Genomic DNA, 27,500 nt, shown 5'->3' with positions numbered 1-27,500 from the left:
TTAGTGTCTGTATCAGCAGTTTACTGCACTGCTATAACTCCTGGGCAAGGGGGCATGTGTGGGGCGGGCGGGGAGGGTGTTGGTGTCCTATACCTTGTATTATTTAAATGATTTTTCTGATACTGAAAAATCAGAGCAGAATATGCTGGTTTTAAAACAGTGAAAGGAACACCATCATTTTCATATTAAAATAATATTATTAAAACTAAGACATTATACAAAACTACAAACCCCTCTTGTACTTCAGAAGGCAGTGCCAATTTAGACCCAACCAAAGAGAGTCTTTTTACCATTTACAATAACACTCAAAGCCATGGAAGTTGTATACACGTTAGGATGACATCTGTTAATAAATGATGTGGTTCTGAGGACAGAAAAAAAAAGTTTACCCTATGTCTCTTTAATATCCATTTCAAATTGTCAAAAAGTTCAGAAAGCTGGAAAGTATGAGACATAACGGAGACCTCTTACCATGTAAGCAGGAGCTAGAAAACGTAGAACTAGTCCTGGCTCTTAACCAGATTCCTTTTGCAAATCTTGGACAAGTCAGAGCTACTTTGCTTCCACTGCTCCTCTTTGTAACAGAGAAGCAGTATTCACATCTTTCTAGAAATGCTGTGAAGTGTTATTGGTTTCATTACATCTTTGTTAAAAAAAAAAAATATTTACAGGGGGAACCATTTCATTTTCTGGCCTGCTGTGCCACTTCACTGTTTCTCCCCCACCTCACAGCCACACACTTTTTCATAGTAATGTAAGGAGTTGGAGGGAGAGAGAGAGAAGGGGTGGAGGGAAGGTTACAGCATGGGTAAGACTGGGATGTCACGTATGTGCCAATTCATGCATTTCACAGAAAACTGCATACTTTCTTCTGTGACTGCTACAGGGTACATCAGATTGACAGAGAAAAACTGAGGAAAAGACCATGAGAGAGGATCCTTACAGTAAACAGTAAGATGACTGATTATTTAAATGAAATTATTTTCCCAGAAATACAATTTTTGACCCTAATAAAGTTGCCTTCTCCCCTACTCATTTTTAAGTATAAAATCATGTCAGGTACAAATGCTGTTATCCAACAAATACAAATAGGTCACTGAAAACGGTGGTAGTTCAGGACATACACTAATATCAAAGCCAAAGTTTTTCCTCAGTTTGAACACGCACTTCTTCAGTCCTCACTGCCACTCAAAAAACCAAAATATCAACTGTAAGAAGTGGTTTTAGTTCAAGGACTTAACTGAGCTTTTGTCACTCTACCTCTTTCCCCACATCAAGAACAGGGGTATCGTGCAGTGGTGAACAAGTAGCACAACAAAAGTATGCTGACTATTAAAGCCTGAATACAGCAATATGAAGATAGTAAGTAAGTGGCAATGCACAGAATAATTCCGCTGCATTCCTCACCACCTGGGCTTTTTCTCAGTTAACAGTTACTTTTCCAGTAAAGGAGGAAGAGATTTCTATGGACTTCAACTGACATGACAGATTTAATTCCAGTCCCTGCTACACACCTTCTGTACCACCTAGGTTCTCCACTAGCATATTTGCATACCTATTTCCAAACCTTTTCTCCCTCTTTTTGTTTTTAACCCAGTGAGGTGCTCTGAAGCATGGACTCATTCAAATTAAGGGCACATACATCCAGTGGAGGATTCCAAAACTGCCTTGATCCAATGAAAATAAAATGACACATGAAAAATACATTACACACATTTATTGGCACTCAGCCAGTTTTCATAGCTTTTTCATTTTTTTACCCCAAAAGCTAAATCACAGCTTCAGTTCATACATAAACTGAACTCCCATAAGCAGACAGTGAATTTAAGACTAGCAACAAAACTGTATCAAAATAAAAATCTCATCATTATAAAGGTTCCTTTTTTGTATTGGTTCCCACAAAAGTATTTGCATCTACAACAGTTATGCTAATGCACTGTCGAATATCCTCGCATGAACTTGCAATCCTCTAAAAGCAATATACTTTGACAACAAATTCTTGAAAAACACTAGACAAAATTGTGCTAGAGAACACTACACGGAAGCCAGTCAAGTGACGTGGAAGTACTAAAGGGCAAGACTCCAGGATTAACTTCTTCATGCATTAGCTCTACCAGTATGTGTCTTTATATCACTACCAAAGCCCGTTTCTGTGCAAGATTAGAGGTGTATTGAAAATAAAGTGACTAATGACTGCTCTATTTGTCCTTATTTCATTAATACCATTTTATGCAATAGTACATGTACTAGCCAATAAAACACACTTGGAAAAGAAGCTACTTCTGGGTATGGAAGGGAAATACAACACACAAAGATAACTTCGTTCACAATATTTACAAATTACTGGAATATTACTTAGAACAATCTTACGGATGAAGAAACTAGCATGAAAAAAACATCAAAGTTAGATAACTGACTCTCAGTCCCAAAGGATCCATGAAGAACTACAGGAAGATCATCAACGTAAGTATCAAACCAAAAGGACAAATTATGGCCTCATCTGTACAGCAGTGGGAACCAGAATAACCAGTTATGTTGTAAACACACTCTTCTTTCTTATAATGCTACCTGAGAATAGCATTGTTCCAGTTTAATTGTTAAAAGGCAGGGGGAGCCCAAACAACAACCTAAACCACTCCAGTCCTGAGCTACTCAGTTTATTTCTGTTTTAAGGTGATTATCATTGTTTTAGTTTGTTCAGTTTCACACACATATGATTTTTGGGTTTTTAAGCATTTTGACTCAGTAGATTTCCTTTTTGTACAGTATCTTTACCTTCTTGGTTTATACTTGTGATGTTCTTCATTGAAGGCTATCTTTCATTTAAGACCCAAATCTTTTTTTAAGAACTTGGAAAAGGAGAAGTCAGTTGAAAAAAGACTGGCCTGGAGATTTAATTAAGGTACAGACACTCACGGTCCTTTCCAAAACACAGCAAGCAGCTATTTGGTACCAACATAATACAGTATGAATCACTGCACCCGTTACTCCCTAAAAAGGAAAACAAAACCAAACAAAAAAACTCCCTCAAAATGTCTGTTTCGGAAGGACAAAGGCAATTAACCAGGGGTGGGGGGGAGGAATACACTGACTGTATTAGAGTGGCAAGGGAATTTAAAGATGCCATGCGCATTAAGTTATTTTTCCTAAATTAGGGTTTAAAGACAACAATAACTGTAGATTTCTCAGACCTGTTCAAAGTTAAATTTACCCCAGGTTGAAAACATCCTGGGAGCACAACAAAGCTGGATTAATCTCCCTTCTCAACATATGCATTTGTAAAGGTAGAAATCCTTGTAGATTCTATATTGGAAAAGGAAAATCAAATACCATGAATATAAACATAGTAGTAGCTTAGTTGTGACACACGGTCTACCCAAAAACAGGCATAGCCATGCTGCCTTCAGTCTTCATACATTTGATGTTCTGCACATCACAAAACATTCCTTTATTTCTGTCTTGAGCTATACAACCAAAAATGATCCATAATAAGTTTATACAGACTTCTTAACATAATCCAAGAGAAGCTTCAAAATAATAATAAATAAATAAATAAAGCTTCTTTATATGTATTATGGTTATGTTCATACATATGTCAGTCACCCAGTATCTCAATGACTGTTAATGAAACTGAAAGCCTAATTAGCAAGATGAGGGGAATAACCCCAGTGTTCTGGCCCATCTCCAATATGAATAATTGCATCTACCTATGCAAAATCCCCCTTGTCATTTCAATTAGGTGAGATATTCCTCATATCCTGCTCTTAAATTGTTGGGTATTGTTTATAGGGCCATTGTAAAAGCTACTGCATTCTACCCTAGATATAGCTGCATTTTGACAGTACCGATGTGGCAATTCCTATGTGGTTTAGTTACTCTGCTCAAAAAGCCTAGTGCTTGCAAAAGGCCCTCTGTTACAAAAAAAAAATAAATCCACCAAACACCACTAATTCATTGTGCATATATTACTGAAAGAAGTACAATGTCTGTGTAAAACACAGGTAACACCTTAACAGGTATCAAGGTACAAAAATAAGTCAACCAGGCTTTCAGCAGCATAACAAGCAGCCACCTTATCACGCTATCACAACTCTGAATGTCTCAGAAATTAAGCCAAAGCTAACACCTCTCCCTACTGACTGTGAAATCCTACCAGTATGTTAAAACACCCTTCTCAAAATGTATATATACACACATCACATTTAACAAGGAAGAGAATAAAGTCAGTCACCAATCAGCCCTTCCAGGGCCTCCAGAACAACAGTTGCACCCATTTCTACACCTTGCTTCCTGCTCAACAGTATGCATACACCAAATACCTGTTCCCCAGAACAGCCACGATTCCCCCTCATCGCTTTCATCTTCTCACTCCCCTACCATCCCCAAAATTCTCTAAAAAGCTTAAATTTTGGCTTGTGATTTAAATTTTTTCATCTAACTAAAAAAAAAGAATTCCTCCATGAAAAAGGATTTAAAACTTTGGTAGGTTTAATGTTGACTTAACGAGGGACATCTGGGGTTTATCATTGCCTCACCATATCAGAGAGCTTTCTTCCTCTCCTCTTTTGGCTCTGAATTGTCACTGAAATGGTTACTAGTAAGTAAACTCCTGGTTGCTTATGTTAGCCACGCTAATATGGCCCACAGTCCTTTTATTGTGCACTCCTGCTTTAACTCTACCTACCCCTTAAAAGATACAGTTTTAACAGAGTATAAAATCCACTTAGAAAAGTACTCACTGTTTTTAGTTATGAAAGCTAAAAAGGTATCTTTTATTTAGCAAAATATGGAAGCAGATATCTGCATCAAAAATCCACACTAACTGTACTTACTGTTTCATGTAACATTTCAGTAACCACATCAGCAATTTATTGCTTCACTATGGCAGTATGGAAACTTCGACAATAAAATACAGGCCAGGAGTGAAAAGAGCTGTAAAACCATAAAAAAAAAAAAAAGTTTGCTTTTTTCTAGCCCTGGCCTCCTAGGACTGTAAATCTCAGGCTTTCTTTTTCCTAAATTGTCTTTTTTCAAGGATTACCAGTGTTATAAATACCTTTGCCTTCTACTGACTAGACACGTTTGCTTCTGTAGACTCACTTCCTGTGGGAAATGTTAAATCGAAAATTACACCCGCACACACACTATTAGAATTGCAATCATTGCTGCAGCTCTGTTAATATATTTTCAAAAAGTACTAAGAATAGAACAGCTTTCACTTTATCATTATCTTCTATAAAAGGAATATTGCTCTTGCATGGGAGATAGCAATACACGTATTAAAATTTATTTCAAAATGCAGTAGAAATTTATTTCCATTAAGTAGACCTGCTGGGGAAAAAGCTGCACACACCAATGATTAAGCGTAAGCGTGCATCTGTCCTTTAAATACGCATAGCAGCAAAGGCTTAGATGTAGGCGTTCAAATTGTGGCCAGTCTTGCTGCATATACAAATTTGCATCAGGCAAGGGTAAATTAAGAAGCACCTCCAATAATTTTACAAAAGATAAAGAAAAAATTGATTGTAAACTCTTCTGCATTGCAAAGATCTCTTTTGTCTGTCAATCAACAGAAAAGTATTATTCCACCATCACAAAGGCAAACCTTTGGAGGCAGTATAGGTCTGTGTGTTGTGCAAATGTGCAGTTGCTAAGAAGCAAATATGCTTCTCTTCTAATCAAATAGCCCAGCTCAGCAATGCTGCTGGCTTGGGGCAAGAAGCAAATTCCACCAGCCACAAACTTAGAAACAGTCTTGAATTATTTGTTGCTGACCGCTGGCTGAACCCTGTCCTGATGAGCACCATCACCATTAGCCACTTCTCAGTGTATTCCATCAACCAATGGCAATAGCAGCATGCTACAGCTCAGGCTGCAAGGAATTGATCAAACAGGGTAATGAGACTATTTCTTCATGGAGGTTATTTTAAATGAATATAAATATTTTCTTTCTACATAATTTGCCACAAAAGGTCACTGAACTCCCTGCGATTCTAAAGAAAAATGCTATGGTATCCCCTTTATATATTTGAGTTAGGATATAGCCAACAAACAATTCCGGGCATTTTTGATGATCGTGTAAATCTTAATGAGGTGGCATCCCAGACAATTGATTAGCGGCAACATTTTATCTTCACATTTAGTTGCGAACAAAAAGAAGATTTGGTGCTATTTTAGAAAATCATGATATACCTACGCCCTTAAAATCTTTCATGAGAGAATATATTCCGTGAACCTAAAGACTTACACTTTTACTATTACAATAGATCATGCATATTTAGCTATGCTTGCCATACTTTGATATTATATCCCTTTCTACAGTTTCTTTCAGCTGAACTCATATGTTAAAAATATCCACTTTGTATCAGAGTCAAGTTACTGATAAGGAGACCCACATTCAGACACCCTGTCCGTCGTCGTCTTCCTTAAAAGACTACTACAATGAGACACCCAGAGATCCCTGAAATTTAATTCAAACCAACTGCTACAAAAACCTTACCAAGGCTCTCCTTGCCCCACGTAAGACTTTTAGTCCTATCGTTTCCAGGACTGGACAATTTCTCCAGTGCTGGGAAAGCACAATAATATTGATTTAAATACCAGTTTAATCGTATTTTATTAACAAACGCATTACACTAGAGTAGTATTAAGACTATGATAAATAAATAGTGCTTATTGTTTTCTACTTCTAGGGATAATAATATAAAAATATTCCACTAGGCGAACTAAACACAATTATTCATGTCAGAGTTCACAAGGTTGCCTTGAACAACTTTAAGAAAATACTTTCAACACAAAAGAAAATTTAGATGAGTACAATTCATTCATTTGAGACATAGCACATGAAAATGGTGGTTAAAATTTAAAAAAAAAAAAATATAAGGGTTTAAATTCGGTTGCCTTGTCCTGATTAATAGACGTTCACTTACATAAGAATAGAAAGGGCTTTGGACTTTATTTTTTGTTCACCCAAAATATTCAAAGCCATTTTTTTAAAGCAAAATAAAAATGTGTTATCTGAAACTCTGTTCCTCAGGTTTTGTTGAGATCCTTAGGCTTTTTTTTTCTAAATGAGTATTTCTGACCAGTAAAGGAAATAAAAATTTAAAAATAATTAAGAAATTAATATAAACAATAATAATTACAAAAAGAGTTTAGATCAAGCGGATTCTCCTCCCGCCTCCCATCCCCATTAAAATACTATTTACAGAGCATTCTTTTCTAACTCTTTATCAATACCGTCATTGTATCTTTTATGGCAGTGAAATGCATTTAAGACTCAAATAGAATAAAGAAACTCAGATGTGTTTGTTCTACTGAGCCACCATTTCCAGAATATTTTTTTTTTTTTTTTAAGAAAAGTTGACAGCAAAAATAAAACTGTAGTTCTGTGATAAAGAAAGATAGCTTGGTTGGCTGGTTATTCCAAAACATAAAGCTTGTTACCCTACAAATTCTTACTGTTTATCCATAATTTCTCTAAAAAGTGAAAGTTCCTAAAAATAAAAATAAGATAATTCTACATTAATGTTGAAGATCTATAAAAATCTGTGAGAGGACGTGATGCTAGTACTAATCAAAAAGTACAAAAATCCTGGGAAACTATTTTAAGCATGAGCGGAGGAAGCCAGTTGATATATAAATCCTAATTTTTCCTCAAAGTGATCCTATATTAAGTCCTAAATTCCTTACCAAAAAAAAAAAAAAAGCAGTCTCTTACAACAACAATAAAAAAAAAAAAAATTCATTCACCTGGGGAGTGGAGGGCGGTGTGGTAGAAATCAGCACCCACTACCCACTAGCAGAAGACATCTCATCAACAGACTAACATTTCATAAAAAAAAAAAAAAAAAAAAAAAAAAAAAAAAAAACAGTGAAAACAGCAAAGAAGCCAATACAACTTCCAGTGCCAAGGAGCCAGATGGCACTGCTGGAAAAATTATATCTACAGACTGGCAGCTTGATCCCATGATTATTGCCCAAGGGAGGAGGAAGAGGAAAACAAGAGGTATTTCAGTGTGATGGAGTAAATCAATTATCACTAGCCCACTACGGAATTTTCACATTATTTTTATACCACACTCTAAATATCGCTCAAATGAATGACAGCACTGGAAGATTCCAGCGATCTGAGACAGAAAAAAAGAGGTATGCCATATATTAAAAAAGCAATGCGTACTTAAATGCACCTCTGTCAACAGCATCACATAGTCTGCATTTCCAAATGAAATTTGCAGGCATGTTGTGGTTAACAAGTAAAAACAAAGTTTTTATTTTGCAGGTTTTATTTTCCATCTAAAATTCCAAACCTTATCTATACAGATTACAGAAAAAAAAAAAAAAAACCACTCTGCACTTCTCAATGTTATGACTACATTCTTGTATTTTCTGCTCTTAACTTGCAGTTATTTTACACACACAATTACAGAATAACCATTTTGATAAAATAGTCCAAAAAGCTTTGATCAAAAAAGTTTGTGTTAGTCTCACTGTATTTTAACAGAAAAATAATTGGTATTAAAGCTAGCTTCTAAAGAAACTGTTAAAGGGAAAAAAATTACTCCACTCCTACTTTCATATAAGGAAAGCTGTTCTAGAAATCAGAGACAAACTTTTTTTGTCATCACCTTCATATGCATACACATTCAAATCCGTAAACACAAAGTAGACAGAATTATAAGAATTTGTTAGCCTCTCCACCTGAAAACAGGCAAGGTTTTTTTTGGTTTTGGTTTGTTTTGTGGGTTTTGTTGTTCTTTTTTTTTTTTATTAGCAGTCAATGACAACACTTAACCATTAACTTCTTTTCCAGGCAACAGTAATAATAAGGTCCATTTCCTGCATCCATGCTTGCAAAAGAATAATTCATATGTTACCTACCAAAAACACTTGGACCACCTTCACATCACTTGTCTCCACCCTACTTTTGTCTTCTAGCACAGCCATCTTCACAGTCCAAACATCCTTCTGCCCCCAATCACATTCTTTCAACACTAATCCTTTCCCTTTACCTCTTCAATGCAAAGTGGTGATGCGCAAGTGCAGATACATGAAGCACATAATAAACTAACTGCATCTCTTAATGTGCATTGTGAGTATTTATGCATCACCCACATCCACATACAGAAATAAAATTTGTTGAGGAACAAGCAAAAAGATGTTTTATAGGAAGACTAGGATATCTCTGGAAAGTTATTATCAGGCTGTGATGTACTTTCCATTAAGGAATGTGTGTTCAGGTACACAGAGGAAATATTCAGAAGGCAGCCAGGAAAATACTGTTTAGACCAGAATAGTTTTTTCTCCATTTTATAGTATAGAATCATACATAATTCCTTGCCCAAAATGAGGCCAAAATGATTTCTGACTACCAGCAGTAGAGAAGACAGGGCTAAGATTCTCATGGGATATTATTACTTGTCATTATTGTGATAGTTAGTGGTGAATAGGCTCTGACTAATATTAGTTAAGAAACTGTAGTAACAAATTTAGTTTGGAGAAAAAAATGGCATTCAGCAGTTTTAGTCTGCTACTCTAAAGTCCTACTCTTGTAGAGTAATCCAAGTAAGCATCTATGAAGAAGAATTACTGAGGAAACTATCAATCAAACTAACATTGTCTAGTGACAGATGTCCAAAGGAAGTATGGTTCCTGCTGCAAGTATTTAAGCAGTGAACAATACCTGCAACATCTTCTTGGTAAGGGCAATAATTAACTTGCCCATATAGTGGATATCAAAGAATTAATTTACAATGGCTTTTTAATTTGCAAAACACTTTAATAAGCTTTTTCATTACATAGTTTTTACTTTTCCATTCAAATATAATCTCAAAATTCACAAATATTAATCCACTGCAATCTCCTTTTTATTTCAAGGGAAACAAACCCAAACCCAGTAAATTAATGCCTGGATTGCATGATACTCAAAAGAGAACAGGCCCTTTTTGTACTTGCTTAAGCTCTACAGAAAATAGTAATGAATTAAAACACAAAAACAGGAATACGGGAAAAACCTTTTTCTGTTCCTAAGTGTTGATACACATTTCAATGCATGCAATAAATTAAATATAGGCAAAAATTCCTAATCACCAATTCAGAGAGAGAAAAACCTACACCAAACTTCATTTTAATTCTTACTTCTACTGCAAGGCTGAGGGGTTTTGGTTTTTTTTTCAGTTGTTTCCTATATCCAGGCACTCTTAATGCCTCATCCTTGACATGGAAAACATGAAGTACCACACAGAGCACTGTTTCACGTGTTTCTGATCTAGCCTAAACCAAACCATTATGTTTTTGTAGACTTTGTTCTCCTCCGAGATGTTTGATACTATGGCATAGTATGTGCTGAAGGCAGATCCATTTTCCTGTTTTTTTTTCAATCCATTGGACTTGCTCATCTCTGGAAAGGTACTATAAGAGTACCCACCTCAGGGTGCCACTGAAGTAGCGTGAAGCAATGCTATCATCTCCAACTGAAGCATTTGTCTGTTTCTGGGAGGGAAGGAGTAAGGAGCAGAATGGAAGCTGACTTGCCACTACTGCTTGGCAGGAAGAAAGAGGAATTACAGACAAATCAGAAAGCACAAATTCACGCAGTTGAGGAAAGCAATAGTAAGGTCCTAAATCCATAACTAAGAGCCTCCAAAGCACACTTGAAAAGCTTATCACATACCAAAGAGGCTGAAGGAAAACCTTCCCTCTTCCTTTTTATTTCATTTATTTGTATAGATTTGTAAGAACCAATCTAGAAAAACATTAGCCCAACAAGCAATATAAAGTAAATAGAAAAATTTATTGCACTTCAGCTTTCTGGGTTGTTGTTTTTTTTTTACCATAATATTATTAGATACTTTGAATAAAATTATGATCTAATATGAAAAAGAAATGGGTTAAGCAGATCATTATTTGTTTTTTATTGTGGATATTGTCCTGCATAGTGGTAGAACATACATGGCTGTTTTGTTATTGCTCAGTCACTGAAGCAACATAGATGAAATAAAATGATCAACAAACCATGTCATCTCTCCCATGGGAGAAAGGTAAATGTTAAAAGAACACAGGGGTTTATTGTTTAATAGGAAGTTTTTCATCATGATAATTAGAAGTTCAAGTGCTTTAGTATCATCAATTTGTACACACTGTTAACCTACATGATGCCATTTTTAACTTTACTGTTGACTTTAATAGCACCAAAATTTCACTTAAAACTTCTGCTTCCTAACAGAAATTAATCCCTTCTGTTCTGTGCAAATGGTTTAAACCAAGATTCATTAGATTAGCTTTGCATATTTCACATGCATTTGTTTTTTTTTTAAACTTCTTATTTCTCCCAAAATAAGTCATTGCTGCTATATTCGCTGCTATGGATCCTACAAACAAACAAGCAAGCAAGCACTTCAGCTGCTTGTTCTGTTCATAAGGTTTCAACAGCAGTTACATGTGGAAAGTTATGAAGACTGTTCTTAGTCTTCAGATATATTCATGACAGAGCAGGGGATGGGGAATATATCATCAACATGTCCTTTACAGACAAAACCAAGTCAACTGTTAACAGACTGACAAGAAGAGTTTAGGGTATGTATCCTCTACTAGCAAGTACAGTGCAGCACTGGGACAAGCTGCCTGAGGAAGACTGAAGTTCATCATTAGAGATTTTTAGGAAAGATGAGACAGGTGTCTGCCAAGAAATGTCTCAGGCATGCTAAAGGTGATACATTGACTTACTCTTAAGGTCCCTCCTATCCCACAAGGAGTTGATCTTCTTTACAGCTTTTGACAATTTCAAAGCTAGCACTCTCTTCTCATTTGTTCAGCAAAGAGATTTGGATCTGGGAATGTATGCACACATGGCCCCACATGCACCAATATCCTCACAAACTGAATTTTTAATTACACTTCACTTTTTAAGTTCCTCTTTAGTATGTTTTACTTTTCTGTGTGTTCCATCAGCTTGCAAAAGACTGTATTCTGGGTGACATCTAAACTGTCCATAACTGTCTCAGCCTAATTCCTTGGTGATGCATCCTTCCTCTGATAGCCTCAGCATACCACATTGGAAATTCTAGACTTCAGTCTTCCTTCTTGAGATTGAGTTGCTAATTCCAATTTCTTAGAATTCTGAAAGCAGTGTTTCTGATCAATTATATTACCTTTTCAGCCAGAAATGTCCCAGAAATGCAGAATCACGATACATTGCAATGCATATTATTTCCTCTGCCATACAACATCTGTTCAGACACAGCAGAAGTCTACTAAACTGTTGATGAAAACATAGAATTGCCTACATATAGTAAATTACATTCTTTCCCAGTGACAATTCTGACAGTAAAAAGATCCTCTCAAAACAAAGTTGGCATGCCAAAGTCCAGTCTTTACCCATTCCCCATGGCACTGATGCTATCGCCCCCCTGCCAGCTCCTAGTAAGACCATAAAGTAGAACTCACCTTTTCTCACCAAATATTGTATACCAGTAAACCTAGATCTTACCTCTCCTCAATACGATCTTTCTTTTATCAAGCTTGAATATTTAAAAGAGGTATAAGAATACGAAAATGCATGGGTTTCTGCATTTAAAGAGATCTTCCTATGAGAAAAACAAGACGAATAAAGAAGTTTCTCATTTCTTTGAATGGCTGTCATGCACTTAGTTTGGAACTCTCTCCAGTACTGCAAAGAAAATAACTAATCTCATAGAATAACTCAGGTAAACTTCCAATGCTGTCATCCCCAAGACAACCAAACATCCTCTCCATGTACATGATTATGATACGAACACAAGACTGAGGGGATAGGAAGGGCAAAAGGAGAGAGAAGAGGACAGAAAAATCCTAGCTGCACTTTCCTTTCTCCAACCTTTGCTAACTTAGTTGCTAATACTGCTTAACTGACTCCATGACAGAACACGGGTTGTGCTTTAAGATAGTGCCTCAGAAATGAACTCAGAAATGTAGTTGAGGAAAAGTGGGAAAATACTTGTATATGAATCGTACATAAAGATAAGGTCTTACACTGAACTCTACCCTTCGTCAGTGACAGTATTCAAGCCTTTACACCTACCAAGTAGAGAAAAAAAGAAAAAAAAGAATCTTAATCAGTACTTGTATTTGAGATTTAAAATGTCAAAAGGAGCAGCACGCAAAATTTAGTGACGCAATTTTTCATTCTCACTTGATTAATCAAAATGCAAAATATGATGTCCATGCAAAGGAAATACTATAGTTCGTGTAAAATAGTTGACTCAAGCCTGCAAAGGCTTGTATAGAACTTTTTCAGAGGAGCTGCATGAAAACAAAGTGTGAAAACCTGTTGTTTCATCCAAAAATTATGCCAAGAAAAAGCATGTTGCAGGGAGCAACAACTCTGCTCATTCTCATTTTCAAGACTGCATGCTGATGACAGTTAAAGCACATCCCCTTCATTTATTCTGATTCCTCAAAGTTCATCATATGTCCTATTTTGCTTGCCTAGGCCCTACCTTCCTCCCCTTCAACTATGGAGAATTTTTAGTATGAGATTCTCTCTCCCTATTTAACAATTTTCTACTAAAAAGCATATTTTATGAATAAGCTATAGCCAAATATGATAATTTGAAGAGCATCTGAGTTCCCAGACACATTTTTAGTACTTTCATCCTTCCATGCTCAAGGCAACATTTCTAGACCTTCCACAGAAATTATGATGACCTAAACTATTTTATTGCAGCATTCACTGTGATCTTTTTAGATCCTGTAATTACCCAATCACATAATCCCTGCAGAGCTAAACAGATACCTTCTTTCAGAAGCAGTCAGTTCACTCACAGTACTTACAAAGTCAGAAAGTTTGTTCCGTTAATACTAATGGCATTTCCTACTATGGAATGAATTACATGCCATAAAACAAAAAAATTTTATGTTAAAAAAAATCCCTTGAGGTCATAAGAGATTACACTGTTAAATAGGAAAGTTTCAGCATGGCATTGAAACTAGATTGAATACCATCCTAAGAAACCCAAAAATTAAATGAAAAACAGTAACTTTTTCCCCCATTAATGTCTCAACCAAATATGTTTGCTACCAACTTTAAAGAAAGTCTTACTATTCCGATTTTTAAGTATTTTGGTATGCTTTGTTTTTTAACTGATCAAGACATATATTTTCCACTACACTCATTCTTCAAAATACAGATGGAAGGGGGTAAGAATTTACAAGACATAACATCATTATACAATGTACTATACAAAAACCTGTCATTTAAGTTGCAAGAAACCTAGTCATCAATAAGTGAAAAAATACCCCGCTCAAAAATCAATTATGTTGAGTCTTTTGTATAGAGAAGTAGTACACCTTTCAGGCAACTGGTATTAATGAGCAGACACGGCTATAGAATCTCCATCTGTTTTTCTGACAAAGCTGTGACTACTCCAGTCTCTCATTGAAATTCCATTAATCTGGTGCACCAAGGACCAATGCGAAAATCAAAACTCCATCTAACCCTTTATCAGCTCACAATAACCTACAAGTGAACTCTGCCTGTTAGCATACAGCAAGTTATGATTTTGCTATCAATCAGGCTGTTAGCCAATAAAAAAAAAAATCAAGTTAAGAAAGGAGTGCCTGGCAGTGCTGTTTTGTTTTGTCTGTCTTGTTTTGGGGTTTGTTATTTTATTTGGGGGTTTTGTTGTGTTTTATCCCTTTTCCAGTTTCTGTAGGGTGTCTGGACATGTTAGCCTATGCATCATTCTCCTTCGTTGTGATTTAATTGCTGCCAGCAATCAAGTCAAAGCATCACTGAAGTGTGCTTGAATTTCATTAGAAGATATAACTTATGCTACTTTCCTACAGTACCTAATAAACCATAAAGAAACCAAAACACATATGGCTTGAGGGAATAACTGGAAAATTAGGTGGCCATTTGGGAACTGAGTGAACTTTTGAACCACAGGAACAGAGAAAAAGAAATATTAAAAGGAAAGACAGACTTAGAATGCACACAGAGACGTGGGGGTTTGACCTTTTCAGTACCTAGAAAATTACATTAGCATTATGAAAAATACATATCATGTTTAGAGTTTATAATCCATCAAAGTTTAGATACTTTGTTAGTGCCTACCATAAGGTAAAAGTCAAAAGGACAACATAACAATCAGATTTGACAAAAGGCCTTTAGGTGACCTGTGCTAATTTAGTTATCCCATACTTATTGTTAAATGGATTATCTCTCTTGTAATTAATACACCATTAGACAAAGGTCACACAAAAACTCTAGGATTTTACAATGACTGTAATGTACATGTAATACACTAATTCTTTATCTGTTACCAAGCAGGTGCCTTCACAAATTATATTTTGACAGTAAGACTGCAAAGTCAAATAGTGACACTTTCAGAAGTCATACAAACCTTGCAGTCTAACTAACGTATATAAAGGTAAATGCCTGTTTTGTTTGGGGTTTCTTTTAGTAGAAAATGTATATAAGAAGTTTTACATAAAAATATGAATGGGCTCAAATATAAATAAAAAACACTTCAATTTAGTTATCTACAGTTAGGCCCTTCTGTTAACTAAACTGATAACTATGTAAGATCAAACATCTACCTTACAGATCCAGCTTTTTGAATAGGGTTTAAATATTGGACATTAACAGGCTGCTAAAAACCCAAAATAGAGTTTTAAGCTTTAGCAAACCCATTCATGCCTATGAGAACTGAAACAAATGGCACCTCCGAGGTTCAATCCACCTCTTATAAGATTCTCCCAATGTGGCTAGACGTGAATGATGGACTATATATATTAAAATCAAAACAGTCTTAGAATGACACATTGGGCATTCAAAGAAGAAAACAGAAACGCTCCTCCAATAAATGAAAGTATTTACAGATCAAAGTCTACCACCTTTTCCTCATGCTACACTCCCACTAGATAATTAAAGGGGATTTATCATAAAACATAGAAAGACCAGTGAGGTAGAATCATCTTAAATATAACAGAATTGCACCCACTGTATTTCTACCTAAACTGGAATGAATTAGCCAAGACACTGTTGGGCAGCTATTATACCTACTCTCATAATTATAACTTCCAAAATAGGCTAAAAATTGATCACCCATCTGCAGAGTCATACAGTATTTCATATACTCTTGCATCAGCATTCTTAAGCCATTCATTATTTACATTTATGAACATTACCACCTTTTTCTTGATTAACTGTTTTGAAACAAATCTATAATCATATCTCCTATTAAACAGTCACACAATTTTGTCACATATCCTTTATGCAATCAGTACCATGTTATTATGTTACAGTTAGAAATAATGTTAAGATTATGTTTGTAAGCAAAAATAAATACATGGAAAGTTGCATTTATCTGTAGTTTGGAAAATTACCTTGGGTTTTCTAGAAGCCATATTCAATTTGACTGATAATTACATTCAACCAGAAAGCAAAAAGGCTTGGTTTTATTTTTTAATAGAAGGTCACATTGCCAAAATACAACAAGCTCAATATAAAAAAAAAAAAAAAAAAAAAAAAAAAAAAGTGTGATTATTATTGCTACACATTTTACAGAGTTCTGGATATAAAAAAAATTGCATTATTCTGAATCAGTGGTTAGAAGGTTTATCACTTATGCATGTACTTGACTTATCCCTGTTCTGCAATAGACATAATTTTATACCTCATAAAAGCAATTTATGTTTCCAAAGGGAATAATCTGGATAACATAAAATGTGGAGTGCTGTGTTGCAGGAAGCATATTTTCATTCAGCAATTGTATTTTGAGATGGAGCTGCACAGTTTGATCATCATATCATGTCAGAAAACATCATTCACTAGTAAGTCTATCTAACTTCTAGTGCCACAAATTAATATACATCGTTAATTTATTTGTACATGTACTTAATTTATTGCCATGTATTATCCATAGAAGGTATTTATATTATGTATACAATAAACGAATTTCACAAATATGGACACTATGTTAAAGCAAGCTTGTTAACCGTTGAAATATTCAATTGTTCATGTCTTCAGAACAGTCGCATTTAGCATTAAATTTAATGAATACAAAATAAAACAACGTGGAAAACAGCTATGGAGCCTAGATTTTTTTTTTTTAATGCAAACTCAAATTTAAAATTTATATAATGAAAACATTCTACAAAAGACTGTCTTAATGGAAGGAAACATTGTAGGAATAATTAATTTAATATTTTATGAACCTATTCTGCATGGAGTTTGCAGAAAAATATCAATCATGTAAACTGTTTCATTATTTATTAGATAAATAATACAGTGAGCCATTAAGTAGCACAATAAAATTAAGCAAGAATCTGATAATGTTGAATTAACAAACAATTTGTTACTACAAATATTCACACTTTTTTAGCCACTGATCTATCTTTAAAAACATATGCATCTACAGAAGATGCTTTGTTATGAAAAAACATGAGTTTAAAAAAACCATGTAAATTTGAGACAGCTTCACTATGCTCTAGGACCACTAGAGAGAGCTCTTCAGTTCCTTTAAAGGTTCTTGTAAAGGTACGAAAACTGTCCAGCTGTGATGCTTATCTGTTTATCTGATTTCCAACACTAACATTTGCATCACGAGGATCTAATTACATGAGTTTGTAGCAAACTGGCAAACCTGGTAAGTTCTAAGGTAAACAGTACCACATACCATCAGAAGGTGCTTCATCCTCTTTATCATACCGGTCAGATGCTATGGAGACACTATCAGGAGGCGACGAAAAAGAGCCCTCTGACTCTTCCTCATCTTCCAATTCTGGAAAAGTCAAAAATATATTGCTAGTTAAAATAGTCTCTCATCAAATAGTCTATCAAACACAGACAGAATCCAAAGACAAATATTTTCATTAGTAAGAAGGATACCAATTCCTGTCTGAAACGGAAAAAATTCCCATTTCTCACGGACTCTCATAACACGCACTTTGTATGTTCAAGCGCAGCTGTAAGCGCTGCTGGTTTAGGGCTACCTTCTAACCAGCAATGTACATGTGGCTGCAGTGGTTTCCCCTAAACACCATCATATAATGAACCTGCTCCCAGTGCTGCGCAGCTGACAGCTTCTCACACGAGGCGGGAAAGACAGACACACCACAGCAAAGAAGCGGGCAAAGGAGGAAAAACGGGCAGTGCCAAGCTCCAAAGTTCTGCCTGTCCGAGCACAGGAAGGAGCCGCAGAAACTTCCCTCCCAGGAACTGCCAAACGACTTTTGGCAGCAGTTTGTCGCCCTCTGCCCACTTTCACTTTTCTTCACCGTAATTAGGAGCTACTTTGCAAATGTTGTATGTGTATTCCTCCCATGAAACTAAAAATGCAATCACCTTCTGACAGCACCTGGTCTGAACCTGTGGCTTAATACATCATTCTGTCGATGAGGTTTTTTACACAGCTGAGAGCCCTATTGCAATAAATACAAAATCTGCATTATTAGCTAAACTATGCAGTACATTGATTAGAGTGCATTAAGTGTGATGGTCTGGGAAAGGTAAAGTGAAATCAGTGTTAGTCAAGACTTTAATTTAATTAGACAAAATTTAAGTTCTCCCCCCCAAAACTCACTATCTTTTCCGAGATTTTTTTTTTAACATCATCCAGGCAAAGAAGTGTCAAAACAACATAAGCTACATTGTTCCTTAAAAAAAAAAAAAAAAATCGTCTTTGTGACGGAGGAAAATCCAATAATTAAATACAATTTTTTAAAAAAAATCACCAAACCAAAATCATAAAGCTGATGCTCCAACAGATAAAATGACCCTCAATTTTCTTTAAAAGCATATAAAGCTAAATTGCCCAAGCACTGCCTTTTGGTATACTCACATGCAGAAAACTTTCCAGAGACCCCCAGACATGCTTCTCTATTCATGTGTTGCCTTTTAGAGCACTGTGTCAGATAACTAATTTCTCAGAATCAAAAAAAAAAAAATGCATAGTGAAAAATATTCTTCTCCACAGACATATGAATAACATTCATCAGTAGGACTGCCTATCCATGGCTGAGTTTCACCCCTTTACTTCCCATTTAATAATGCAAAATCATGGAAAATTCAGAGTCCGTGCCCAAAAAGCACCAGTTGTTCGCAAAGAACAGCAAGTTTTCTACACAGATAAGACAACAAAGCCTGGTTTTTGCTTTGCTGCAGTTCTTTTACATCCCAAGATTGTTGAATACTAAATTGGTTTTCCCTTCATTAATTTAGTATGCTTTTCTTGGGAAAGCTTCCTTCCAAGCTCCCATGCCATATAACAACTGCTTTGAATCTCAACTTGACTCCAATCTATTTCTGACACAGCCATCTTCCAATAGCACTCCAGCCATCCTGTTAATCTGATCAAAATATTTGCATTTCATCACACCTGTCAAACCAATCAAAAGTAAATTATCCCCCTCCAGGATTCACCTCTTCTTTCAAATAGAAAACCAGAGAGCAGATAGCACACAAACAGAAAACGTTATGCCTTATTTACAACCTGCATGATCATCTTTCACGCTTACATGCCAGAGACCAGTTGCCTATCTCTGTCTATATATGTATCTTCATTAGATTATAGACTCCATATAAAAAGAGCAGACATGATATTCACAACCTATGCAGTATCAACAGCTGTTCCACTCTTTATCTGTCCTAAACTTTTCCTATTACTACAATGCACAGAATATATATACATATAAACCTCCAACACCCTGGTTGTCAGTTGAAAATGTCCTCTTATCAGCTATGCATAAACGTACGAACATTTAACCTTCATGAAGGTGCCAGCATAAAATTAAAATATTAGGCTGTATTTCTAGAGGAAAATATTTCCACAAACACCACACTCCAGCACTCAAAATTAATGGACTGAATAGTAAGTATATCTAAAATATAGTAGCATTTATGGATGAAAATAAGTGAATACAAACACAGGAAGCACATCTCCAAAGAATTTTGCCCCACTCAGCTATACATAATCTCTTTAAGAGAAGTTGTGATTCCTTATGTAAGTTTGCATAGCTGCACTGTTACCCTGCTCTTCCATTAAGTCACAACAGTACCATTTTCTAATTATGCTAAGGATTCCAAATTCAGTAAACCTTTGTGCTTTGCTTTCATATAAAAGTCAGATGATCTGGAAACAATGGAATTTTTATATACATACATATTTAGGGTACACCATGTACATATCCTAGATATATACTTCATTTGAAACAACAAAAAACATGGGCACACCAAATGTGGATTTGCAATAAAACAAGTATTTATCCTAAGTTGAAAAAGTTCAAAATATTCCCAAAACAAAAAACTGATGAAGTATTATGAAGAAAGAAGTTACAAGTTCAGTGCTTTTAAGGGTTCATAGTCTTCAAAGCATTCTCTAGATGTTAAACCCTAAATAAAGGCTCAAAGACTTCCATGGGAAAAAAAACTCCCATGGGAGAAAGACAATCAGAACAAATATACAGGTCCCATGTCATACAATAGCATGTCTACGTACCCACACATTTTTATGTAAAAAAATGTGGAGAATAGGTCACAGACACTAAATACAACTACCAGCAACCTGTAGCCCTGCAAGGGCTTCCATTTTTTATTTTAGATTAAATAAATGTATTTGTAAATGTATATTCTACACTAAAATGCAAACCTTAAATCATCTAATTTGTATGGAAGAACTGCAGCCATTTTGATAGGAGAGTTGACTCAATGTGCTCTGGAGCTTTAACAGGCATTTCACAACATTTTTATGTGCTCACATAAAAGAATGACTACAGGCTAACATCAGCCTTGGTTTTTTGCCTCCTAACTCCAGCAGGATTAAAAGACCTCTTAGGAGCATATGCTATTAATATATAAGGATATCGCTCCTGACAGTTCACAAAGAGGCTTCCTGTTGATTCTTTGGGGTCTCCTGCAATTCCCACTCAGAGTAATCTCTGCCCTTTCTCTACTTCACATGATCCTCCATCGAGGCGTTGCACTGCAGTTTATTCTCCACCTACTGAGGAAGACAAGACAGAATTGCATTTGAAGTTACACATGTTACTCCTTGAACAGTCAGAGGAGTCAGTGTTGAGCAGCACAAGCCACTACTCCTCTCTTCAGGTGCCAAGTACCTAAAAATACACCCGAAAAGCATCAATAAATTAAGGAAAAGCATTCAACTTGCATTTATGTAATAGAAAACCGAACTAGAAAGCAACAATGGGCATCAGGTAAATGTATCCAATACAATTTGCAGGCATAATTGAAAGCATTACTGCCTAATCAGACATCTAAAAGCAAAGCATGCTCAAACGAAATGTCTATAGACTCATTAGTTGGCAGCCATTCCATTACAATCACACATAATGTCAGTAGTGCCTTGAACCTGTGCCAATGACAACAGCATAAATTTTGCATCTCATTTCTGTGGTCATAAAATTAATGATCAGTTTAAAAATACTTCTTTGCAAAAGTTATTGCACAAAGAAATGACATGAATGTGTCCCTGTTATGTAGTCACAAGGATAATTAAGGAGTTGATGCTCATTAATATAGTTTCTTGTTTCCCCAGAATACTGTATGATTTATCTGGAATTTGAAAAAAAAAAAAAGTTTAATTAACAGTAGTTAGTTAACAGTTACAACAATAACAAAAATATGTGTATGAACTGACCCTATTCTCCAGTTTCTGCAATTTAAACCAACCTCTTACAGGTTAGATAGCAGAATCAATATTTTACGTTATCTGTAAAGAAAAAAAAAAAAAGATACAGTGTCTTTCCTTATTAAATGCTACCTTTTCCATTACAGCTTACATATTGATTTAGGAAATACTGCATACCAAAGGGTAAATGTACCTCATTAGGACTGGAGCATAAAAGACAAACTGTCCTCATTGTAACAAGGGCTGCACTTCAGTCCCTGCCCCCTATTCTGAAGATTTCCAACAGATTTAGTGATACAAGCTCAATACAATGAACAGGACCATATTACTTTATAAGAACCCAGTTTTAAAATAAAAAAAAAAAATAAATCCAGACTTTATTTTTTCCCCCCCAGGAATTCAATTTATTCTGCAATACTGTGATTATAGTAATGAACTCCTAAGCATTAAAAGTACTGCTTCAGCCACTAAATCTAAAAAAGAGCAAGCAAGACGTTTCAGCCAATGCCTCCAAAAGATACTTGCTCACTCAGGGTCCCCAAGATCACTAAACTCTTTCATTTTATTCCTAAAAAAGTCTAGACAGAGTGATGCATTAAAATGCCTCAAGTATAAGCAAAATAAAATAACTCACAAAAATAAAAAGACATGCAGGTCAAAAAAACGTGCTTCTTGCCATTTTGGGAGGTCCCAAGTCACAGCAAGTTGAAATCACTTCCTCCCGTCAAATCTCTGCTCCACTAAGAACCCACCAAACAAAGAACTGGATAAAGCCACCAAGCACCTAAATGCAAGGTCCTCACTACATAGTTTTTCACAAAAATAACTAGACAAAGTTGCTTTCAAGTTGGCACAGGTATACTTCAGCCTCTTGATAGCTGCAGCTGATTTTTTAAGACAATGCTACTGACCCAATCCACCAGTCATCCTGCAAGACTGGATTCTTCCGACAGCCACTTTCTCGATGTGTGCTTTGCCATGAAATCTACTCCGACATGCTCAATCCTGAAGTCTTCTAGAGTCTCATATTAACATGACGGTTTTTAATGGCTTGTTTTATAAAGGTCAAGTAGGAATTCTTTAGCAGCTATTTGTTAAAACAATACTGAAACAGCATTAGATTTGCAAGCAAATATGCTTCAAGCAAGAAAAGTAACGCAATTTTTATTTGCTGAGCTGCCCCTCATTTTGATGATGCACATCAGGATAAGACCATTTTGTGCTGCACTGGTGGCTGTATCTTGTGCTGCCTGAAATTGCACTTGGCATGGACACTTCACAGATAACAGCTGCACATAGCTGAAAGGGACACCACAGTGGCTTGTCTACAATGAAACCCTCCAGACTTCCAGGATGGAGTGATATTTGGCACACCTCTAATGCATCTGGATGGTCTCTCCAGAAATACGTCATGATGATCCTCAAAGGACTGCGTAACAACTAAGCTGTATCTTTCCCATTTACGGTTAAATATTAACGATGTATTTATGCTCCTGACTGAAAGCTCAAGTGTTTTAAAATACAGAACTCGCATCCTCTGATGACCACAAGCTACTGCCTCCCTTCTCAAGTCCAAAAAGACTCCTACCTGCTGCCATTTCCTGAAAAATGGAGTGTACAGAGAGAAAAAAGGAAGTATCGCCTCCATACAAAATGGGGGGGGGGGGAAGAATAGACAAAGCCTTTGCATATAGTGCTGCTTTTATCAGCCTGACTATTTCCAGGAAGCAGCTGTCTCAGGCTCCAGACACTGCTCTGCCAAAAGCCAAAGAGCCACCTGAGTCATTTAAAGGTTTCCTACAGGTGCTCCCAATAATTACATAAGAGAAGAACACCTATGCTCCATACCCAGGTTTATCTTCTATTATACTACAGTGAAATGATAATTAAAATGGACCTTCATCAGTTTTTATCAGACTTGAAAGTGGTAGTTTAGCAAACATCAGATCATACTCTTCTACATAAATAGTGTCAGAGTCATGTGCTGCAGATCAGGTATAAGGTGAATCGAGTGCTTTTGGGGAACTTGTTCTGCAAATTCCCATATTGTGACTCAATTTGGCTAGTGCTTTCGGCTTCTCACTTTCAACACTGAGCCAAAATCTTTTGTGAAAAGTGATTAAAAATATATATCTTACTAAAATAAATGCAAAGAACATATGGCAAGTGAGCTTCAAAGACAAATACAGTTTCTAGGGCTTATAGTGCTTCTGCCAACTTTAGCACTATTTTTAGCATAAATTGAAAACAAGGTTCTTTTAACTAAACATTTTGGCAGCCATGGCACTGATTCAATTAATCTCAAAACAGAGAAATGCCAAAAACTATATTAACTCAGAATCTTTGACAAAGTCCAGACTTTCATGTCCTTAGAGGAATACTAGTCTTATGAAAAATGAATTCAATTTGTATGAAAATTATCTTCTTTTTCAAGTTCCTTCCCAGTTCTAAGATCTAGAACGGGTCACCCTGAATGTGACTACAGCTTTTTGATTTCGCTTAAGCTGGTGAAATGAAGAGTCAAATATTTCAAATGAAAAGTAAAAAAAGCAGCAGTGTCTCAGAGAAAAAGACATTTCTACTGAATTCCTTAATTTAAGAACAAAATAAAACCAATGAAAATTTAATAATGTACCTCAATAAATAAAAATAAATGTTGTTGAAAAATTAGTGGTTTGAATATTAATGTAATTGTACAGTTTTGGTCATAAGAACAACACACACTTTCCTTGTCCATAAATCAACATTACACTGAACTGCAAAAGTCAGTGTAAAATCAGGTAACACATCACACATGAGAATTAAATATTTCCCTGTACAATGAACTTCATGTCTTGAATTTTCACATATACCCACTTCTCCTCAAAAGCTTCATTTTTTCAGTGTGTAGACACAAAAGATGCTTTTGCCAGCATATTTACTGACCTGACAGACAACATAAGGCTTATTTTTAAGATGATGCAAGAAAGTCCGCATACATACTTCTTTACACATTGAGCTTTCTGAAAAGTTGAGAGAGATGCACAAGGACTACTTTGATTTTAAGGAGCCTGGTTCTACTTGTGTACATGAGCTTAAGTTTTTTTTTTAACTCTTCTTTTAAGCCTCCTTGCCTTATCTTTATGGAAGGTAAGATTATGTATGCTAGTGGCCAAAGTCCATACAATAAAAGCTCACATACAATAACTTGGTCAAACTGACTAGTCACTACATGCAAAGCCAGTGGAACTTCAAGAACATGCAAGGATGAAAGAGAGTGGAGCGACAAGCTGATGCCCACAAAGCATATTTGTGGAAAAACCTCACAAGCTGAAGGAGCTGCTGTTTGAAAGACCAGAGTCAAGTTTCACTAGGTTATACAGGAAATATATGAATTTTGAAAGTGTTAGTCCACTTCTTTCCACCTCCAGAAGATTCTTCTGGATAACTCTGGAAGGATGACAGGTCACAACTCACAAGATTCCTGAAAACAGCTGATATAGTGTGATAATGAATGTAGCAAGATAATTACCATACCATGATAATATGGCACATAATGCAAATCATTCTTCACCTTTCCTTTCAGCTACAACAAAGATTATTTTATTTGCATTAAAAAAACCAAGAGTTACTGCTACTGCAAAACAAGGAGGAGCAAATATGAAGCGTAAATGTGCACAGCAGTTTTTATTCTTCCTAGTTTGTTTCAGTGCAGTTTCCACATTACTGCTTCCACGCCTCCTTTTTTCCTAAAAGATATTCTCCTTTTTCACCTTATAATTTGGGATATTTCTTCTTTCTCTAGAGGGGGGAAGAACAGGAAAATGTGTGACCACCATTGCCACCTCAATTCTTAACCTTTTCTCAAATTTTCCATTTTTCAAATGTCTAGGTGTGCACAGAGAATGGACACAAAAGTTGACCTCACTCAGCTGCTGCCACTGCTTTGTTACACTAGTAGCTGGCCAAGAATCTGACTGCTTACCTCCATGTGGGTCCTTTGTTCTACACCTACACAAGTCACGCCTAATTTGTACAGGCCTAAAGTAAGAATGACAACCAAATAAAGTTTAGCATGCACTTCTTGAACTTTGGAAATTATAGCAACAACCCATACCACTGAACCACATTCCCTCAAATATTTTGCAAATAAGGGCAGGCTTCCATTTCTCATGGATTTTTCATATTCATGTATGCAAATGCACATCAATTTGAAGAAATTTATCTTCACTTGCAGAAAAAAATGGTATAACTTCAGACCCCTCTCATTTTCTCAACAAATACTGAAAGAAAACTAAAGTGTCAGCATTTGCAAGCTTCACCATCTGTACATAGTTCTACAATCTGAACCAGACACATCATGAAAATTAAAAAACAAAGCAATATATCCTTCTTAAGAAGCAAATGCACTCTAATAAAAAGAATAAGACCGAATACAATTTTCACAGAAATCAGAGCAAGTTATACAGTAACAATTACAGACTATATAAATTAAATCATCCATTTTACTGGAGATAATGAAATCTCATTTTTATTAATAATTTGTTGAATCGGAAAAGAAATTCAGAATCAAATTGCCAATGAAGAAAGTAAATAGACTAGAATATTCTTGACCTTCAATAAAAAAAAGCAAACCAGTAAATGCCAACTCTGCTCTATGTAGACAACTCTCATTATTATTAGAGACATAGCCTCAAAAAGTTATTAAGTCTTCAAAAACATGCTCTCCAGAAAGTCAGATGCATTTGCAATGAAACAACCGTCCCACCTAATTTCATGTTAGTCATTTTCTTAATAAAATAACATTTGACTTTTCCACCTTTAATTCAGTTGGACAGTGAGGAAAGGAGGGAAACTACATTTTAACTTCAGGAAGGATGCTGAGGTGCAATACAAAAATATTTTAATACAATTTTTAAAGAATGACATAGTTCAAGTTTACAAAATCTTGGCAATCTTTGGGAAGTTTCAAGCTGTATTTTCTCTTTCAGTTGAACTGATATGGCTATGTAACTTGACTTAAACAGGGATAAGAAATGTATGAACTTGTTGTGCCTTGTTACAACATTACTTGCCTAATACAACTCACATATTTTCACTTTGTCAGGAGGCATGCTGTAGCCTACACATTTGAACCTCCTTGTCCAGAAACAGACAGTTCTTCAACCACTGCAAAAAGTGAAGCTTTGCATAGGCTTTTTTGACCTCGCACTGTGACCCTCATACCAGCATCCACAGGCTATAGGTCACGACCTCAAGAATTAGCATCATGGAAATAAGAGCCCTTCCAGGTTTAGTTACAGAACAGAACACTGTAGCAACACAGTCTTTTCTAAACTGAACTCTGCAGCTTTGTTTTAACTCCACTAGAAGACAATAGATAACCCACACTTCAGCTTTCATTACTCATGCACTAAATCGTCTCCTCCCCAACTACAGGTCTGAGCTCCCACTGCACTATGAAAACATTCATTCAGTACGGATCGAAAGCCAATATCATATGGCCACTAGCTGATCCTATTAAAAGGTTAAAGAAACATCACTATGGAATTGAAGACTTTTGCAATGTGAAGAAAAAAGGCTGAAATAAGTTATCCCTATTAAAATTTTATCTCCAAAGCAGGCTGCTTTCCTCGGAGGAAAAAAAAAAAAAAAAAACCACAAACAAAAAAAAACCCGAACTACTGCTAACTAAGCCAGACTTAGCCAGCTCCATTTATATCAAATTCTGAACTGTATTTCTAAACTACTCTGTCCATCAGTGAGCGTTCTCAGATGTGTTTAAGGAGGTAAACGGGCCCTAGCTTTGAGCGATGGTTTGAGGGGAGAACTTTGCAACCGGGAAGCTTTTCCCCGCTGCCCTCAGCAGGGGGAGCCAGCCCCCTCGGCCTC

At 35.9% G+C, this 27,500-nt stretch overlaps 1 protein-coding gene across 1 annotated transcript in view; it reads right to left on the bottom strand.

Annotated features, from left to right (window-relative positions):
* The window catches only part of SKAP2 (src kinase associated phosphoprotein 2), a 117,138-nt gene that overhangs the window by 78,080 nt on the left and 11,558 nt on the right, over positions 1–27,500 (bottom strand). Inside the window, exon 4 of the mRNA XM_035894062.1 lies at positions 17,658–17,762. Coding sequence (XP_035749955.1) covers positions 17,658–17,762 — 105 coding nt within the window. The remainder of the gene's footprint in view (positions 1–17,657; positions 17,763–27,500) is intronic.

Source organism: Egretta garzetta, unplaced genomic scaffold (assembly GCF_000687185.1).
Source record: "Egretta garzetta isolate BGI_Z169 unplaced genomic scaffold, ASM68718v1 scaffold94, whole genome shotgun sequence".
NCBI classification, from domain to species: domain Eukaryota; kingdom Metazoa; phylum Chordata; class Aves; order Pelecaniformes; family Ardeidae; genus Egretta; species Egretta garzetta.
Note: the sequence above shows the minus strand (reverse complement) of the source record. Positions and strands in the feature narration are given on the sequence as shown.